The following is a 16,706-nucleotide window of genomic DNA, read 5'->3' as shown; positions in this document are numbered from 1 at the left end:
AATTAAGGGCTATAGCATCTTAAATTTCACGCCTAGTTCTTGTCTTCTAATTACATTTACTTAAAGTAGCGTTTTCTTGGTCATTTGTTACATTCACGCATCAAAGAAGTACCATCACACCTCCACTCTCCCATCCTCCTCCTGCCCCTTAAACTCTCTTTCATTCTCAGGGAGAAGGTCTGCCCGTGAACAGTCAGGCAAAGCAGGATCCCGGAGGTAGTGGTGATGACGGGCAATGAGGAGGGTGAAAAGTCAGGACTGCAGAGGCTGGCCAGTGGGAGGCAAGCTGAAGAAGGAAAGAGAACAGTATGAAAGATCTATTTTGAAAAGATTTGTAGCCTTGGGTACTAAGAAATGAGTCAAAGATCTTGATGTCTGTATGTATCTCTGTCTCCTTTGAGATATAAACAAGATGGGGTAGGGCAGCCAACTAATGCGTTAGTGGTGATATCTGATGCTTAGATTTGGAGAATGTCTCCTACTTGGACAAGTGTAAAGACCAGGTGTAGAGAGGTGGGTTGGGCTTGGTGATATCTTGAATGTTTCTACAATTTTAACATCCTGCGTCTGCCAGCCACTGTGAAAATGTGTGTAAACAAAATGCCTCTGGGGTATTTTTACAGGTTTATCCTTTTGAAATAAAAAAGGATCTGGCATTACAGACACTCATTAGGCCTTTTAATTTAGCTCTTGAAGCTATATGGCCACTTATAGGTCATATAGTTACGGCCGATAGGTAATAACCTCTGATTTCTAAAACTATTCACCTGTCCAGGCTCCGAGTACTTACAAACTCTATTGAGCTATCAAGAGGTGAAATCTGTCAGTTTGCATTACTCTGGTTTTGTCCAACTGGAAAAGACTTTTTAATACATCTAAACTACTCAGATTAACAAGGTGCTGCAGGAGCCACAGGGCTATATGTCACTTGGTTTACCTGTTGACACACGTTAGTAAATAAATGAAAAGGTCACCAATCAGTGGGTTTCAAACTATGGATTTAGAGAATGATAAATTCTACCAAATGGCTCATAAGAAAACTTGCTATTCCAAGGCTGCATTTATCTGTGCACCACATTCCATGTGAAAGTAAAAAAAAAAAATAAAACATGACACATTGTCAAGTGAGCTGAGTAAACTGACATCCTTTTTGAGACCTTTTAGGGAACAGGTGTTGAACACTTGTAATGAGATTTCCATGCATCTTCGGAGGAAGGAGAGAAGGCTTTAGCAAGAGCTGTTCAGAGTGTTAGAGATCATGGCTGAGGGAATAATTCCTGGTAAGGGGCACACTGAAGGAGACATTACATAAATGCTTGGTTTTTCTCAGGAGGTGCTTATGTTCTGGTTAAGAATTTCTACAGAAGGCAAATATTCATCAAAGAGAAGGTTTTGGGGGAAGATAATGTTTTTCCAGCTCGTGGGCAATCTGGGATATATTCAATTAAGTACTCTTGATGCATTATTTTGTGTAGCTCCCTTATATTATCTTCTGAATCTTTTCTCTCTTGCAACTGGGAATCAGTAGGATTCATGGAAGCTTTCACGGCATCACTTCAGAGCAGTCAAGTATTTTTCTCAAGGATAGATGGTTAGCTGACAATTCTATGTAGAAAATGAAGTAACTACACTGGAACATGCTAGGTTTTATCAGAAAGTTAAAAACAATTTTGCTACATATCTCAAATAGATACCAGACAAGCTTGAGAAATTACCAAGGAAGCAAAACGGTAAAAACATTAGTTGGGGATAGTTACAAAAAGAGAAATACCAGGGAGCCTGGGTGGCTCAGTCAGTTAAGCGTCTAACTTTTGACTTTGGCTCAGGTTATGATCTCATGGTTGTGAGATCAAGCCCCACGCTGGGCTTTGAGCTGATAGCTTGGGGCCTGCTTGCGATTCTCTCTTCCTCTCCCGACTCGTTCGCTCTCAAACTTTCAAAAAAATAAAGAGAAACACTAAATCCATAGCAGTAGACATTTTCTTCATTACATTGAGGTTTCTGATCTCTCTGGAGGCCATGCTTCCACCAGAAAGGGATTCAGTTTATTTTTTGTCCATTTAGTAAGCCCTTCTTTCTAGCATCATCTTCGAAACAGTCCATCCTTTCCCCACTGGTTTATGGTCCATTTTATTATGGATGAAGCACAGCATGCTCCCATCGGTACGTGAGCCTGTAGATTCTTCTTCACAGGCTTTGGTGATAGTTTTGTAATCTTAGTGTCGGCCAAGGCAAGTCTCCATGCATTTTATTTTAAGTTGACTTATTCAGTATCCTTTATTCTTCCACTTATATTTTCAATTTATCACGTTCTTAAAAAAAAAAAAAACCTCTGGAATTCCAACAGACACTGCAATTAATTTATACATTTGGGGGGAGAGTTTAAATATCATACTGTCAAGTCCTCTCTCTTAAGGGCAAGGACTATCTTACATCTGTTTCGATCTCTCTTTATGACCTCTGAGTTTCAAAATTTTCTTTAGAGGTCTAGGAAGTTTTGCATGTTTTTGGCAAAGTTAATTCCTGGATGTTTGGTGGTTACTGTAAAAGATACTTTTGGTTAATATTTTCTAGGCAGTTAACTGATGGTGGTTAGTGGTTTCTAGGCAGTGGTTCTCTGACTGTGGTTTGCAGACCACCGCAGATCCCCAGGACCTTTCAGGGATCTGTGAGTGCAAAAGTATTTTCATAATAATACTGAAATGTTTTTGCCTTTTTGACTTAGTTGATCTTCACAGTGATGGTACAAAAGCAGTGGCAGGTAAAACTCTTGTTACCTTAGCATGAATCAAGGCTGTGGTGCTAAATTATAATCACTGGGTTCTTTACCCCCGTGCATGCAAGAAAAAAGCCAGTTTTACATACAAAAGTCCTTGATAAAACATTAAAAAAAAAAAAAAAAAAAACCACCCATTTTATTGAATCTCTCCCCTTGAGTATACATTTTTAAATATCGTCTGTGACAAAATGAGAACTTGGCATTAGGCACATCTGCATACTGAAGTGTAATGATTGTCTAAAGTAAAAGTGTGTGCTTGTTTCAGTCTAGGCTGAACTGTTTTATTTTCAGAGAACCATTTTTTAGTTGAAAAGCCTACCGATGGACAAAAATATGGTTATTCAGACTTGGGGATATTTGGTAGACGTTTTCTGAAAAATTAAGTAAACCTGTCACTTAAATAGTATTTGTTGCTAATGATAAAATTAAAGCTTTCAAGGAAAATTAGAATTTTAGTAAGCCTGTATCTGTCATGCACTTGACAGCTTCCCAAGGCTTTGAGACTTTTCTGATGATATTAACAAGGGTGACTTTATTATACTTGTTAACACTAAGAGTATCTTAACTCAGTGGACCAAATGATTAGTACATGGTGTTAAAAAATCATGCATGGTGAAAAACGCATTCAAAGTACATGATGAACCAATTGGATTTAATAGCATGAAAAATTCATTGATAGGCTTTCAGATTCGACATTGCAATTAACCCATAAGAAATTATCACTTGCCAAGCTTTAGTATAACACAGAAGAAAACCCACAATTATCTAAAAAGTCTATTAAAATACTTTCCCCTTTTCCCACTGCAGATCAGTATATGTCGATTTTTAAAAAACATATATCAACCAAAATAACATATTGTCATAGACTCAGTGTGAAGTGCCTATGAGAATCCAGCTGTCTTCTATGAAGACAGCCATTAAAGAGGTGTGCAAAAAATTTTTTATAAAGCTATTTATGTTGACAGGTAATGGGTTTGCTATTGCTATTTGTAAAGAGTAATATTTTATGAATTTCTCTATGTTTTTCTTCTAGTATGGTAAATACTGGTAAACAACCTATCTGAACAAAAGCTTTTTGGGATCTGAATTTTTAGAGTGTACTAAGTTTGTGAGACTAAATTATTCGAGAACTACTGGTGTAGAGAGAGGCTATGGATTTTAGCAGGCTGATTTTATAGCTGGCAACCTGGCTGAACACTTACATATAAAAGGTTCTATGTAGATCCTGTTGGATTTTCTAGGCAGATGGTCATTTCATCTGCAATGATGGTTTTATCTCCTCTTCCCATTCTTTGGATTTACTTTTTTCATTTCTTTCATGCTGTCCAAGACTCCCAGTGTTGTGACGATACTGGAAGTAACTATCACAAACCCTAGTGGGAATGCCTCTAACTTCCTTCATTATGTAAAACATTTGGTGTAGGTTTTTTTTCCATATGGGTTTTATAAAGCTAAGAAATTCCAAGATGCTCACAGTATAATTTTCCACATACTTTTTTTTTTTTTTTTTACGTCTCTTGAGGTAGGATTTTTGCTTTTAGTTTGTTTCCTAATGCTGAACTCCTTTTATATTTCTGGGATAAACCCCGTTGATTATTTTCCCAATAAACTGCTGGATTCTGTAGGCTTATACTTAGGGGTTTTGCATATATAGGCTCACAATGAAATGGGCCTGTAATAACGTTCTTTTGTTCTACTGCCTTTACCAGGTATGGAAATTAAGATTGTATTTGCCTCATGAAATGGACTGGACAGGATTCATTCATTTTCCACTTCACTGGACTTATTTTGGATAGGATTTTTTCCTTAAAAATATGGTAGAACTCACCTCCAAAACCAACCAGGCTTAGGGATCTGGGAAAGGGAGGGTTTTCACAACCATTTCAATTACTTTGAATTTTTTTTTTCAACGTTTATTTATTTTTGGGACAGAGAGACACAAAGCATGAACAGGGGAGGGGCAGAGAGAGAGGAAGACACAGAATCGGAAACAGGCTCCAGGCTCTGAGCCATCAGCCCAGAGCCCGACGCGGGGCTCGAACTCACCGACCGCGAGATCGTGACCTGGCTGAAGTCGGACGCTTAACCGACTGCGCCACCCAGGCGCCCCTCAATTACTTTAAAACTTAATAGCCTGAGTCTCATTTCTTGTCTTGACCACACCAATATAGGTTTTCAAGAAATGTAATCAATTTCATCTAGACTTTCAATTTTTGTCTTTGTTCATAATACTCTTCCATTATTTTCTATACCTCTTGTGTCTGTAATTATTTTTCATATTATATTTACCTGAATTTTTTTCATAACCAGTCTGATGGAAGTCTATCTTACTCTTTCTATTCTCCACATCACTTTGCTTTCTTTTTACACTGTCTACATCTTCACCTTTCCTGCTGCTCTCACTAATCTCCCAGATGACAAGCTCTCCAGCTGTATTCATCCTGTATCCAATGTTTCTTACCATATTATTTTCATACCTAATGTTTCATATTCAATATTTCCAATTGGTTTCTGACTTCTTGTTCCTGCATATTTCTAGAATCTTCCAATATATCCTTGAGTATATTACGCTTAAGGTAAATTTTTGCTCCTAAGAATAGTAAGTTCTAGATGACACATATCATTTAGTTTACTGTCTTTTATAAGGGGCTGTAACTCCTCAGGAGTCCATTTTGACTTGAAAGCTCATGGTCATTGGAGAAACTCAGGATGGAATGATAGGCAGGTGCTTGCCTGTGTGTCCTTTGAGGACAGAGAAACTCAGGCTTTGGAGTAGAGGATCCCAGAATACAAGACCAATACTACTACTAATTTCCTTTTGCTACTAACCCATTAGGCAACTTCTAAGGACATGGATTCACTGTTAATCTGCTAGATTCAAAGCTGCAGTACTTGACCAAAAGTCTCCTTAGGTTGTAATCCACTAGGCTAGACGTTGGGATACAGAGGACTGAAGGCATGACTGCCTGAGAGTGGCTCAGCTCATTCCAGTTTTCAGCTCATGGCAGCACAGCTGGGCCCAGTTTTGATAAAGCCACAGATAACAGCCATCTGGCCTACTGCTACCAACTCCAAAGGCAAAAGGAACTGATGGTCTCAAGGCAATGACCCTTCACTCCCTCTCTGCTCAGCCATACTCCAGGCTAGAACTCTCCACAAGACAGACTGGGGACTGGCAACCAAACTCGTTGGAGCAGACAAGTGAAGTGAAGGTGACTGAAATGAATGTGAGCATAAGCTGCTCTTTGGATGGCAGATGGCAAGCAATGGAAGATCAGGGTAAAGCTGCTTTATTTATGGAGATACCATGGTTATAGATGGAAATGAAGTATGTAGAAGGAAGATGGGGGAACTAACCACAGGAGAAAGAAGAGATATATGATGGAGTAAATTCCACCCAAAAAGAAGTAGGTGCAATTGAGATCAATATCACAGGTTGGATGAGTCTACCTTGAAGAGGAAGATACCTCATCCCTTGATGCTGGAGAACAGGAGACCTGGGTGGGTGGGGATGCCAAGAAGTTTATAGGTATAGAGCCTACAGAGCTGAGGATTACTATGCTTCCAAGGTGGAAAAGAAGGGACTGCCCTCGAATACCCTAAACTTAGCTGCCATTTAAACTGAAGATCAAATTCCTGTGATAGCCTGATTTGGAAAGAGAACATCAATCAAGATTGAGTCAAGCTTCACCTTGAATATGGGATTAGCTATGACCATCCCTGACTGAGACTCTCCTTATTCATTATAACTTCTACTACAAAAACAAAGAAGGATATGGTGGATGACTCACGACAAAGACTGTGAATCAAGGACAGATGCCACTCCATTTGGTCACAGAACACCTCAGCGGAGGTGCGACGAATCATCCAGTGTTGGCAATATTAACTCCAACATAAAGGGTGAGAAGTCATAACCAGAGGCAGCAGGACGGTACTGTCAGCAGTTGTTTTTAACAGAGTGACAGATACTAATGCTTCCTCACAATTAAACACAAACGAATCAAGAAGAATATTAATGAAATGCAGACAGAACCAATATCAGAGGAGAGAGTGCCAAGTGTCCTTAAGTGTCTCCATGGTTTGTCTGGAGTTGACAGAACCCTCGTCCTTTGGTCACTAAAGCTGTGGGTAGTACATGCAGTGGTCCTGAGAGGGGTTCCAAGCATTACCATCATACTGTCACTGGTATACAGGGTGCTCCTTGTGTCCTCAGTTGACTTTTCTCTTAGTTGGTCACCTGAGTGTGCAGACAGCCACTGTACAACTGCACAGCACACTCTTCCTGTCTTAAGTCTGTCTTGAGCTGACTGAAGGTACATGCACAGCTGGAAAGCCCTGTCGGATGGAAGCCAAAGTCTTCATTTGCCTCTTCTCGTCAATAATCCCTGCAACTCCTGTTTGTCCCCCAAACATCTCTTGATTCATAGGAATTAATTTGTCAACACTGTCATGAGTTAACTAACTGGTGTGAACACAAATTATCCAGTGTGGGGCTGCTATCTTGTGAGGCTAGTGAGGTGGTGGGAAAAAAGCTGAAGCAAATAAACATATTACAAATCCTCATTCATTCCAAATTAGATGTAGAAACGTCCAAAGTAAATTCGTATTACTTACATAGTACTGAAAAGAGAATATGGTCATAATATTTTCTGGTATATATGACCTAAAGAATGAGGCTACTGGGGTAGCAAGGAAGTGGGTGTTAAAAACATTTAACTCAACATATTGATGGGAACATGTTGAAAAAATAATTTAAAATTAACATCCGATGCATATTAGATAATGGAATAAAAGTCACTTAGAGCTATCAGAAAAATTTATCTTCTCAGGTAATTTAAAGAGTCCACTGATCATCTGAAAAATACTTTTTCTCTGTATATAGTACAAAAATAAATTTTAAGTTGGTCCCTATCTAGATGGCGTAGCTCAAGCAGCAAATGTTTACGCTACATACATAGTTTTATAAACTAAAAGCTCTTTATAGATTTAATTTTCTCAAACATTTTGAAGACAACAAGAAGATATTCTCTTTTAGAGTCAGAAATTACATCTTTCAATTTGTCTGTAAGTCATCAGGTGACTCAGAAGCACAAATGATCATAAAGGTTTTCGTGCCAAAGTCCTACTATCCAAGCCACGCTAACAAAGGCTACAAAAAAATTCTTTAATTCTTCAACTTTGCTTTATAGTTTTTAAGGTGAGAATTGTTTCTTCTAATACACAAATCACTTCCTGCAGAGTACTGTCAATTCTTATGGGAATGCAAAATTTCAGGACTATTATTTAGAGATATCAGTAACCTGAATTCATCATAACATATAATATTCAAAATTTTTAAAATCAAATTTATAAGAAAATATAGCTTTTATGAGAGAAAATGGTTATGTTATCCTAGAAATATTAGTAAGAAATTATTCACTGACAAAAAAATATTTTCATCAAGTATGCTTTTGATCTACTCAACTTCTACACACACATACACTTAAGAACGGATTTTATTTATTATTTATCACTATACTCTTGACAGCGGAGCGCTAAATTAAAATGCCACCCAGATGGCAAACACATCCTAATGACGTAAGGCCTGCCACAGTGCAACTTCTCTCAAAGAAAGCAAGCAGTGTGGCCCTCTGGGAAAGCATCTCTACCTGTTCAACCGAGACTTTGAAAATGAGAGCACTTGGGGGTTAGACCTGGGAACCTGGCAACCAAAGGGCCCAGACAGATCCTCAGTGCACAAAGCTCTTGCCTGTTCATTCCATGCTACCTTTTGTTTAGGGCACCTCCATGTTTTGAGATTCACAATAAGCCTAGCTACCAAGTCTATGCAAAAGATCTCAGGTCAAGGCAAGCTCTAATGAGCCGTCTCTCTCTTTTATCATAAGCCCTCATATGATACGTAGTTTTCAGGAGATAGCAGGGACTGTTACTAGACTGCTGTTCTTGTCTATAAGAAACTCCCTGAAGTAAGGAATTGATTCTCCTTTAAAAAGAGCTAGTTTGCATCAAAAAGGTATGTGATTTAAATTTAAAAAAAGACACAATTAGGAAGATAAAGTTGCAGTACCTTTTTGAACCCTAGACTATAAATACTGTAAAAATGATCTTATTGTTAAATGCACAGTAGTGATAAAATTAAATCGAGGAAGAGCACCAGTTGATTTTTGCAACCGTGTAGCTCTCAGATATTTCTTAAAATTAAAAAAAAAATGCCTTGTAGAAATATTAAGTTCTCAAAATGAACTCTGTTCTCATGAAACAAATGCAAAGATATCCTAAGAAGGAAAGAAGACATTTAGAGAGAGGTCGTTTATTTCATTTATTACAAAGTTGTAAAATTCCTTTTTTCTGCAAATACGTGCTGCTGATGGAGAATGGGAAGAATTCCCAAGGATGGAAGAGAACTAGAAGTCCAACTGAGCATATGTTGAATTATGGAAACAACTGAAACAGGTTAGAATGCTAACTACTGTTAACGCCACTGTTCTCCATCACCTCTGGCTGCTGTGATCCAGGGTTAGTGTCCCACACCCATGGTAAGAGCGTGGAATTCTGGTTTAATTGGTCCAATCTTGTTATTTAAAAAACCTTTTTTAATGTATGTTTATTTTTTAGAGAGAGGGCATAAGCGGGAGAGGGCAGAGAGGGGCAGAGAGAGCGGGAGACAGAGAAACTGAAGCAGGCTCCAGGCTCTGAGCTGTCACAGAGCCCGAGGCGAGGCTCTCACCCACTCATCACTTGCGAGATCATGACCTAAGCCAAATTTGGATGCTAAACTAACTGAGCCACCCAGGTGCCCCTCCAATCTTGTTATTTTTAAGTGGTTAGTTTTTGCTCTCATATTTCTGATTATTTAGTGATTGATCTGAATGACCTTTTGTAAGCCAGCTTGCCAGTTTATACATGTTCTCTCTGCTATAAATAGCTTGATCATTCTGTGCCATAAACTCATTCATTTATTCAACAAATATTTATTGAGTACCAAACATGTGCCAGGCACCTTTTTCAGGCACTGGAGATACAGCAGCTACTAAAATACGAAAGTCCTGCCCTGGTGGAGCTACCACTCTAGGACAAGAGTAGGATGAATGAACCATATCATGTGCTAGAATACAAGTGCTGCAGAGAAAAATAAAATAGGGGAGGGAAAAAGAGGCTACGTATGGGCTGGGCGGGGGGGCAAGGTTGCACATTTTAATCCCTTTCAACACCTGACGCTGTGAGATATGTGAGCGTAAAAACAAAAAGCTTCGGATTTTGGAGTCAGTTCCTAGCCTTACCATGGGATCTGTGCTGTCAGATTAATTCCGCAGCCATAGTCACATGTGGTAAACAAGTACTTGAAATGGGGCGACAAAATGTGCTAGTAAAAATACACACCAGATTTCAAGGACTACATATGAAAAAATATTGTAAAATATCTCAATTTTCTATATTGAATACACTTTAAAGGAATATTTTAGATATATTGGGTTAAAAAACTATTATTAAAATTAATTTTCCATTTTTTACCTCTTTAATGCGATTACTAGAAAATTGTAAGTTATATCTACAGCTTCCATCATAATTCTATGAACCGCACCGCTCCAGACCTCCTTTCAAATGCCCATGCAGTTTAACTGAGTACAAACTTAACTACACAGGCTCACTAAGAAAAGGGAGGGAGAAAGACCAAGGAAAATAAAATGACAGTTTGAAAGGGAGACACTGTGTTCTAATCTCCTGCTTCCTAGTGGTCTCTGGATGTATGACTAGTGACTTCTCTGCTTTAGTTTCCTAAAAAAGCAGTAATAGAAATATTTATCGTAAAGGACGAATGGACACATGCAAAGTGCTTAAAACAGTTCCTACTAATGACTGTTTGCTCTTACTATTAAGTAAATATCTATACTTTTGGAAAAAGTGACCCCTTGGCTCTTGCACTGTGCCTCAGAATCGGACAGCCCCAGAGGCAGGGCAACCAGTGGACAGAACACGCTCCATATCTGAGAGGCACGGGTACAAATCTCATGTCTGCTGAATTGAATAACAACAGCACACCTTTGTGAAAGTTACGGACTTTTTCTATAGTCTTGGTTACCTCTTCTATGAAATATCTGTTTTCTACAGTTGTTTTAGGAACTAATGAAGCAGAGTAAATAAAACAAAAAAACAAAAACAAAAACAAAACCTCTGAGGGAACTGTCAACAGATGACAAAATGAAGACCAATCTTGGGCAGAATTCAACTCTTGTCTACACGGTACAAACTAACTGAGGAAAATTATCATAATGCCCAAGAGAATACTGCTTGGAAGCATTTGAGCTCTTACACATGTAACTGACATTCTCATTTTGAGTCATTTACACCCCCAAGAACATTAGGTAACTCTCTTAAACTTGCTACCAAATGCAACCAAAGAAATAGAACTACATTTTTTTTTTAAAAACCTCTCTTTTATTATTTCACAACATTCTTCAACTGAGATTAACTATCCCTTCAATCCACTGAAATCATCTAGACTATACACTGATTTTTCTCTCTCTTCCATCTGGGCCTGCCTTTTTTTTTTTTTTTTTTTAAGATTTTTAAGTAATCTCTACACCCAAAGTAGGGCTCAAACTCACAACCCTGAGATCAAGAGTCACATGTTCCACCGACTGAGCCAGCCGGGTGCCCCTCTTAGAATTTAATTTTAAGGAAAGTATTTTTCCTAGCATCATCAGCCTCTAGAGTTGAACAGTCCTATGGATGCCAGAAATGCGTGAAGGGAAGGCTTCTGTCTGGAAGTGAGGTACATGAGGGACAGCAACTTTCTCGTTCTCTCCTCTTTTTAATGGGAATGTGTGCAACTCTACATGGTCCCTCCACTTCAACCTTCATGAAGACGTGCTGTGACTCCCTCATATTTCACAGGGGAAGGAGCATAGCCTTGGTAGGCTGGGGATCAGGACACCTGATGCAAGTCCCAGCTGGCTGATTTATTTACTCTGTGTCAGTGGGAAAGCCCTAACAACCCCAGACTTCCTGTGTGTCAACTATATAAAAACCTATTTTCACTACAGGAACACTGCAGTGGATGAAATGCCCTAAGAGATTTTGAAGAAGTTTGTTAAAGAGAACAGGACTGTTGCTATTACAATGGGCTGTCTTAAGAAGTGATGGTAGTCTCAAAAGTGCACTTTAGTGGTCATCGTGTTCTTTCCCCTTTTCCTGGCTCAGAGTGTTTTGTTCCTCACACTTTCTGGGGTCAAATGCTGAAACAGAATGGAAAGAGTTAGGAAAACAGAAAGAGAACCCTTTAGTCGAAGACTTCAGTTAAAACCAGCCCAAACTTGTCTGTAACACTGCATGTAGGCTTTAAATGAGACAGGGAAACTCGGACTAGAAAGTTCCATGGGGCAAGAGCCCAGGGATGAACCTAACTAGCTAAGCTCTCCTCTCTCTCCAAAGCACCGAGAGCCTACTTGGGGCCAGTGGTGCAGGGCTGGGTGCCAGGATGCAACAGTAAACACAGTCCATAAAGACCCTGCCGGCAAGGGGCTAAAGAAGAGACAGACAAGATAAACACATAACAGCACATAATTAAATTAATTACAACTGTGATAAGTGGCATAAGAGAAAAGTAAAAAAACCTTTAAAAATTCAGAGATCCGGAGAACACTTTCCTAGCAATTTCCTGAGACTAGGACTTCATAATCCCTGCTCATTCCTCTGATTAGCAACTTTCAAAGTTGAGAGCTTCTTACTTCTTATTTAATAGCATTTATGCTTTTCACTGTGTTATTTTTCAGCAGTGATAAAGGAGAGATGGTCCTCTTCTCTAGCTGTAAGAGCCCTCCAAATATTGGCTACAGCTGCCAAATAAGATTAATGTCCATGCTTAAAACATTAATACAGCCTCCAATTTTTGGCTTTGACTTCGTATAAAAAACGCTGCTGAACTTTAACAGAGATAAACGGCCTGTATTTTACCTACAGAGCATTAACAATAGTTCTCCCAAAATGAAAGTATTTTCAGTATCTTAATCAAAGTCATCTAATAGGAGCCCTGAAAAGCAGACAGCTATTCATCAGTATCAAACATCATGCCACAATAGAAACAACAGCACGTGCATGCACAAACATCCATTACCTGCTTCCTTTTCTGCTGGCCCTAAAACATAAGAAAAGACAATTTAGGAAAAAAGCAGACTCTACCCATGTTGCTCACATAATGCAGAAAGTCAATTAAGCAAAGAAAAGTGGCCCACTTCCTATATCTAACTTAAATTTGATTTTGTTCTTGGTCTGATCCTGAGCATAAAGCAAAAAGCGCTTTATTTTTTAACATACACAAAAGGGGGTGGGAAGGAAGAGAGAAAATGAAATGCACAGACGTTTTCTCATATGATAAGCATGCATTTTGTTTTTCTGAAAATGGAGACTGCTCAGTAGTCCCACCTAGATTCCTAGGATCCATTTTCTAGAATATTCTCACAGTAGACTAGAAGTAAGAGACAGATGACTCCAGAAAGGAAAGAGCTATGAGAGCTCCCTGCTCACTGTTTATTTGGTCCCAGAATAGGATTTTCTCTAACACAGACTTGTTTTCATGTGTGATCCAGAGGAACAGCTATGTCTTTTGACCACCAGTGTTAACACGTTTGTCTAACTAATTAACAAAAGTCATCCATGGCTAGGACAATTTTATTTGTCCATGTTAAAAGGTACTCTAGGACTAGAAAATAGAAATAACCTATGTTTTCGGTATTCTTGCACAATGGTCAAAAATACTAACTGGAATGGCCAGTTAAGAACAAAAGGATTCTCATAGGGTTTTTTTTTTTTTGGATTGAGTTTAAACACTTGAATAAAACAATACTGTGTTTATTCAAGTTGTGCACAAACTTTTTTCCCTTTACTAGATTTGAAAGGTTTTAATAGGTCTATTTTTATAATGATTCTTTCAACCCATGTTCACAACAATGTTCAAAACACGAAGATTGTTTGAATGAGTATTCATGATGTGAAAACCAATCTGTTTATCTTCTACTTTCCCCAAATGAGCTAATATTCATTGCTTTTGCTTTAACACAACATGATATCATAATTAATGATGTTAAACTGGTAACTAAGGAGGTTTCATGTTGTTACTCTCGTGATATAATATTGGTTGCTATAGTGATGGGATGGCTTTTTTGTTAATCACTCAGGAGGTTGGTTATTGCGTGCTTGTTAGCCTGATCGGATTCGGAGAGAAAAAAAGGATATGACGCAGCCAATTATAATCAATCTTTTTCATCGTACCACTTGTGATAAAACTATCTTCACATCAATAATTAACAAATTTATAATCCAGTACAATTTTATATTAAAAGTTACTAAAATTTTTCTAACAGAGGATTTGCCTTTATTTTTAGATATACGCATTTAACTTTGCAAACTTTTCCTAAGTGAATGCTACATGGACGACACAAGCCAGTTTTATGAATAATTGGAGCAAAAACTTTGAGGCCCTTTCTATCATTTTTAATCATATCAAAGGATTGTCCAATAAAGCCCATTTTTGCGTCTTTGCCACAAATTTCAATTTAGTTATTTCTAAGCGTCTTAAACCTCAGTAATCTTAATGAGCGGAATCTGAAGGAAGAGGGAAAAAAAAGTGCGGGCCTCTCAAGAGATGTAATCATTCAAATGTGTTACTATATTGCAAGCAGTGAGAAGTTGCAGGGAATTCTGTCGGTTCGTTTTGGCCCTCATCATAATCAACAAGTTTCCTCCTTCTCTGAGCAACACTGCTGAACAGAAAACAAAATTATGTAATGCTACACTGTTACTGATCAGGAAAGAAGACACTACCTACAGTTGAAATGTTAGACATACTTACGGTAATGTCAAAAAATACAACCCATGGAAACACCTTTTGGTTCCCTGAAAACTCAAAATAAGAACAAAGGACCACTTAAGCACGAATCCTGGGTCTTTCATTCAAGCAGAGTCCCAGGAGGCATATTAAAGCAATGAATAGGAAAAAGCTCTTCAGTTCACCAGCTGAGATTTTAATGAGACATTTCCCTTTGCCACGGTACAGGTTTGTTCAGGAAAGGAAAGAACTTCTCACAGAAAATTCAGTTAATAGGCATTGTTGGCTCTCACTGCCACTTCGGCAATTGCTCACTGCACTGACCTTCTATTTTGGCATATTCTGTGAGTCTGGTGTAATTGATCAAGGCAGCTTTCTCGAGACATTTTCTGACCACTTTTTTCACCTCTTCTGCTGGTATGGGAGTGGCAATATCTTTCATTAAGACCTAAAGAGAGGAAGACAGGGAGAGATTGCATAAAACAGATACTAAAATCAAATTATACAAATTGTCCTATATCTATTACCAGGAAGGGGTCCTAGGTAACATTGAGGGAAAGTAATGAGTCGGCACATCACAACTGGGAACATAATCCTCCAATCTTGGCTCCTCCTGTCTAAGCCTCATTTATGCACATCAAAACCTCCCCTAGGCCAAACCACCATTCAGTGTGAGGACTGTCACTTTTCCTCCAGGGGCCCAGGACACCGTTAGAGCAGCTGTTTCAGATCAGGATTATAGTCCTTGGGACAAGCAATAAAGTTTCTCTTGCACATCCCTAATTTAAATGCTTTAAATCTTTTGAGCGATATATATGAAAACAGTAACAAAGTTCCATTAATAACAAGCACTGTTTTTGAGCTCTATAAAAATCAAGATCTCTAATTCTCACAAACTAATTCCTGTGATCTGCTGAGAGGGAAAAAAATCTTTTGTTTTAGTGAAATGAATGGCATTTCTGTGTTAAAACACACAGAAACTTTCTGAAATTAAAAAGAACAGATTATTTTCTGTTGAGTTCTTAACTGTATTTTTAGATTTTTTTTCCTTTATAAGTATTATTATTGGCAAGGCAAAAATGCAATCATATCCAGAATTCAAGATATTATGTATTTAAGCACTTTTATAATGACTCATTGATAATTTTCCTTAAAACTTTTTCAGTGATAAAATTGCTTACAGTCAGTTTTGATTATACCATTAGTCCAGATCTATTTTTCCATACGTTTAATGCAGCTTTTCTGGTTTTGCTTATATTCAAATTATAAAATATATGGCAAAACGTGAGTATAAAGAAGACAAGAACAGTAAGTATTCTTACTATTCTATTAGTCTTTCACCTTAAAGAATCATCAAAAGAGCATGAAAACATCCATGCTTTATTACTTCATTCTCTTTTGATCAGCCTCGGCACGAAGGATTTTATAATCTCAAATTTATTCAACCACTTAAGCACTGGTGGTCTTTCATAACATATTTTAATTTTGTCAGGCAAGGTTTCCTTTTCAAAACAGCAAACTTTATCACTGAAAAACGTCCTTCCCATCAAATTCAATTATTCTTCATAGTTTCATATTAACATTTTTTAACATATTTTACACGTATCTGGAACTTTAATTAGAACTACACATCAGAGTCTTTATAGGCAGAAAAACCCTTCGGCTCATAGTAAAAAACAAAAACAAAAACAAAAAAAAGCTTTAACGTGTACTATTATTTTTAATGTGATTATTAGTAAGATTTAAATTTAATATTAATTTTGTCCCACACGCAGAATGATGAACTTTACTATCAGGCCTTCCCCTGGTGGTACACTTTTAAATAATAGAGCTGCTGAAATTAGAATGTATATGGTCTGTTACAGAGACGAGTCCAGGAATGAAATTGGGTTATAGTTCATAGTATCCAGGAGCTGGGTATTTAATTTGGAATGGAAGGAACTGTATCCTCTTTCCTGGCAAAGGGCAATGTTAGGGCGCAAGTGCGAAAGAGAGACCCAGCTTGTCTCCTGTATCTTCTCCATTTCTTCCAAGGCATAATAAGTATGAAGAATTCACATGGAGATTTATTTTTTCTAAGATGTCAATAAATACAGAGACGTG

At 38.0% G+C, this 16,706-nt stretch overlaps 1 protein-coding gene across 17 annotated transcripts in view; it reads right to left on the bottom strand.

Moving 5' to 3' along the window:
• The window catches only part of CADPS2 (calcium dependent secretion activator 2), a 555,001-nt gene that overhangs the window by 105,231 nt on the left and 433,064 nt on the right, over positions 1-16,706 (bottom strand). For 11 of the 17 annotated variants that reach the window (XM_040472104.1, XM_040472105.1, XM_040472110.1 and 8 more), the window contains 2 exons: positions 14,928-15,051; positions 12,894-12,914 (listed from right to left, as the gene is read on the bottom strand). In XM_040472104.1, the coding sequence (XP_040328038.1) occupies positions 12,894-12,914; positions 14,928-15,051 (145 nt within the window). The remainder of the gene's footprint in view (positions 1-12,893; positions 12,915-14,927; positions 15,052-16,706) is intronic. The other 6 variants (XM_040472109.1, XM_040472114.1, XM_040472116.1 and 3 more) reach the window with 1 other exon arrangement.

The sequence above is a fragment of the Herpailurus yagouaroundi genome, unplaced genomic scaffold, assembly GCF_014898765.1.
Source record: "Herpailurus yagouaroundi ecotype Mexico unplaced genomic scaffold, PumYag 100, whole genome shotgun sequence".
Taxonomy (NCBI): domain Eukaryota; kingdom Metazoa; phylum Chordata; class Mammalia; order Carnivora; family Felidae; genus Herpailurus; species Herpailurus yagouaroundi.
The sequence above is the reverse complement of the archived record's forward strand: the minus strand, read 5'-3'. Positions and strand labels throughout refer to the sequence as shown.